The following is a 4,070-nucleotide window of genomic DNA, read 5'->3' on the forward strand; positions in this document are numbered from 1 at the left end:
ACAATGACCACAAAAGTCATATGATAAGGCATCCATACCATAAAATCTTCTTAATGAAAAAGTTACACATAAGTCAAAGTTAACCAAGAATGCTTTAAAACTTCATGGTTTGTAATAGTTAATCTGGCAGTTCACTTACTCAGCCCCTCAACCTAGCTCCACAATGAAAAGGAACAATGGGCATTTAAAAAAAAAATTCCTAAGGCATCTACTTGCCTGGTTTATCCTATCTTGGTTCACTATTGAAGTCGACCTAAATGAAAAAGTGAGGGAACTCTTAGTAACTTATTAAATCTGAATCTTTTGTGGGGGAGGGGAGAATTACACTACTTACTAGTAAAAGAGGCCACATCTCTTAAAAGCAAACACATTAAAATATCTTTCAAGTTCAACCTTAAAAATGCTATCAGGCAAAGCATGTGCCCTGGTTATCTGATGTCCATTTCATCTAAACTCAATACCTTTACACCAAGTGACATGTCAGCATTCCTTAGAACTTATCCTTTAGACCTCTTCAGCTGATAGAAAATATACCTCCCCAATTTAAAAAAGAGACCAAGAAACTAATGTCTGGGCCTATCAGTTAAAAGCTTTCCAAAAAAAATTTAAATAAAATAAATTTTTTAAAAAGCTTTCATAACATGAATTAACTCAATGACCTGGACAGCTAGTTACTTATAATAGATTTTATCAAATTCCTTTTATCACGTTTCTTTTTTGTTCTAATACTTAGTACCATAGTGTAACTCCAAATATTTGGCAAGCAAACCCTGAATGTAGATTTCTGGAAATACCTGCTAACTAAATGAAACTGGACACGTAAAGAGATAAATAGCCATCACCTTTTGATACCAGAGAAAAAATAAAATTTATTGTTGCTTTAAAAATATCAATTGAAATTATTAATTTATTATTGAAAACTAGTAATTCGCGGGGTTCAAGGGTTTTATGTGAACAAAAAGTTTCAAGATTAATACATTTGCTTTTTTTTTTAGAATATATTCTACATCTGGATAAAAAAGTTTTTAAATAAACGTATACATATACAACACTGGAACCCTTCATCTTTCTACTTAAAACAAGACATAGAATTGTCAGTTGGTTCCATTTTGGAAAACAAGTTCATTTTATCACAACAATTTTTATTCTTTTCATTGGCTTAGTTGCAGCCTCGCCTCTTACAAGCTAGCAAAGTTACCAGCTTTAGATATGGACAACAGTCCTCGGGTGAGGGCGCCGGGGTCAAATGTGGGAAGGGGATGGAGGGACAATTGCACACCCTAACGTAAGAAAATTAATTAAAAAGTAGTACCGGTTAATGATAAACCCGTGCTCTGTTTTGTGCGTTTTGTCAGGAGGAATTAGCTGCAGTTTCAGAGCACCAGAAAAAGAGAATCAGAATACTTAAAGACAGGGGTATTGTTACAAAAAAGAAAAAAAAAAGTAGTGCAAAACAGGAAAAACTGATGCAATCTTCCAGCAGCCCCGCTGCCGCCACAACCAGTGGCGGCGGCCAGCGCCGCCACGCCTTGGAGTGCTTGAGCTTCATTAGGTGCAGCCAGCTAAATTGTAAGATAACTCTGCTGCAGGCAGGTCCCCTGACTTCCTCCGGACACCCCTTTCGCTCCCCAGGAAGGGGAAGGAGGTAGAGGAGGTGGAATAAATGACTAGGAAGGAACAGGATGAAGGCAGCCGAATCCCAAGGGTCCTAGGACCACCAGTCAATGCACATTTCCAGTAATCCCTTCCACGAAGTTATTTGCCTTCTGCTGCTAACACGTTCTCCTCGGCCTATTAAGCACACTCCCCCCGCCCCCAAACCTTTCCCAGGACACCCCAGCCCTCCATCACAGCCTGCGAACCGCGGAACACAGCAGCCCCTCCCTTCTGCATCCCTCCCACCCCAAGTCGCCTGGCAGTTCCCCCCCCCCCCTTCCCTTGCAGCCTTGCCCTTCATTTACACACGCCCCACCGCGCAGGAAGAAATCATATTTAGGAGAGAAAAGAGGGAAGAGAGGAGAGGTGGAGAGGTAAGAGAAGCGTGCGTTAGAGGAGACGCCTGCCACTCCCCTGCCACTTCCCCTGCCTCAGTGGCCCCAGTTGCCGAAGCCGATCTCCTGCTTGTATCTGTTAGTGAGGATGTTGGCTTTCCGGGTGAGTTTAGAAAGCACCATGTGCAGTCCCCGGAGGTGATAGTGAAACTGCTTCTCCAGGTCCTCCTCACCCCCTTCTCCATCCTCCAGGCGGCTCAGGTCCATGAGAATGTCCTTGGGCTTCCAAGTGCCGGTGGGGGACTCATCGCCCTGTTGGGGAGTCTGCTGCAGAACGCCCCATTCGATGTCGTTCCGGATGGACTTGAGCAGCATGTAGTGGCTGTACATGTCCCGGCTGGGCGAGAAGAAGCTTCCGGTAGCACTGCCGGGGCTGGGGGGACCCCCGGATCCCAACTGGGAATCTCTCTCCTCCAGGCAGCCGCCGCTGCCTCCTACCACTACCCCGACCCCCGCATCCAGTTCCTGCTCCAGCAAGGGCACGTCCCGCAGGAGGCTGGGCACCATCACGGTCTGGTCCATGTTATTCACCGCCCCGATGAAGCGGTTCATGGCGTTGAAGAGGGAGTGCTTCTGGTTGTAGGTGTCGCAGATCTGCATCATGGTGGTCAGGCGGGAAAGGCGAAGAAAGGGAGGAAGGGCAGGCTGGGGAGAGAGGGTGGGAGGAGAGGAGGGAGTGCAAGGCTTGGGTCTGGTCGGATGCCTAGCTTGGCCTCCGAGGTGCGAGGATGCTCCCGAAAGCGCGTGTGCGCGCACACAACGACCCGAGCGCACACACGGGTGCTGAACCGGCTGGCAGGGAGAGACGATCAGAAAATATTCGGCAGCAGTTTTGCAACAGGCCTGTCCTCCCCGCCTTGTCCTGCAACTCTTCCTTCCCTAGTATGCCGGAGCCTCCGCAGGATGGGTGGTTCCTCTTGGGCCACAAGGAGCCTGGGAGCTCGCTGCAGCTGCGGAGGCGGGCAAAGGCAAAGGCGGCAGAGGCAGCAGCAGGTAGTCGGCTGGCTGTACCGGCTAGATTAGGAGGGCAAAGGAGATGGCGATTACTCATCCGGGCGAGGGTGCCCTTGGTAGCCTCCTCCCCAACATGCACCTCCCCTCCCCTCCCCTCCCCTCCCCTCCCCTCCCCCTTTCCTCCTCCTCCCAACCCAATTAGCTCTCCCACTGCATCTGTTGCTAACTGACGGAAATCACTGGGTTCCCTGGGGTGCTGAGCCCCAGCTCTCCCTCCATCCCAGGAGATGGAAAGAGAAGCAAGAGTCTCCCCTCCATTCCCCGAAGGAGGAAAAAAACCTAAAACTCCTGGGCAGGGGAACAGAGGCACCCACGTGCATGCACTGGAATGAGGGAGAGTAGGTAGGACTTGCACCCACCGATTGTCTTTTCCTCTCAGTGGAGTTCTGGCCGACTCAGTGCCCCAGCTCTTGTCTGATGATTACTGTGGGTAGTGTGATCAGTGGCCGGAGAGCAGCTGCTGGTGGTAGAGGTACTGACCCCCTCCCCATGCCAGGTGCAACATTTATAGCTGGGGAAAGGTGTTACCGCACAGGGGCCACCCCTCACGCCTCTCTTCCTCCCTCCTTCTTTGGCAACCCGGAGAGATAAAAGGCCCAAGTCCCAGTGACCGCTAGTAACACTCTCCAGGCTCTTTCTACACCCGGGGGTGGGCGGGGTCGGGCAGGGCAGGGCAGAGTAGAGCTGAGCTGGGAACCCGGGCTCCGCCTCTCGCCTGACTCCGAGCGGAGGGGGGGAGGGGAAGCCGGCACTGCGGGTCCCCGCCCGGTTTGGGGAGGGAAGGAGAGTTGGCTGGGTGGGTCTGAGAGAGAGAGAGGAAAGGGGGGAGGAGGGGAAGAGAGGAGAGGAGAGACGGAGGGGGGAGCAAAGGATGGGGGCTGTAATAGAACTGGGAGTCCTTGGTTGCCGGGATGGGGAGGAGAAGGAAGATGTTAAGATGTCTTGAAGACAAACTCCCAATTTAATGGGGAGTAGGAAGTTGCCTGGGGTGCGCACCGCTGGTGC

At 50.6% G+C, this 4,070-nt stretch overlaps 1 protein-coding gene across 1 annotated transcript; it reads right to left on the minus strand.

The window, feature by feature from the left end:
• Positions 1-889: 889 nt before the first annotated feature.
• On the minus strand, positions 890-3,679 carry MID1IP1 (MID1 interacting protein 1). Its single transcript, XM_043997620.1, has 2 exons — positions 3,425-3,679; positions 890-3,065 (listed from the first exon to the last, which is right to left on the minus strand). Exon 2 carries the CDS (start codon positions 2,652-2,654, stop codon positions 2,088-2,090), a length of 567 nt encoding a protein of 188 aa, XP_043853555.1. The 5' UTR covers positions 2,655-3,065; positions 3,425-3,679; the 3' UTR covers positions 890-2,087.
• Between the last annotated feature and the right edge of the window lie 391 nt (positions 3,680-4,070).

This window comes from Dromiciops gliroides, chromosome 3 (assembly GCF_019393635.1).
Source record: "Dromiciops gliroides isolate mDroGli1 chromosome 3, mDroGli1.pri, whole genome shotgun sequence".
NCBI lineage: Eukaryota > Metazoa > Chordata > Mammalia > Microbiotheria > Microbiotheriidae > Dromiciops > Dromiciops gliroides.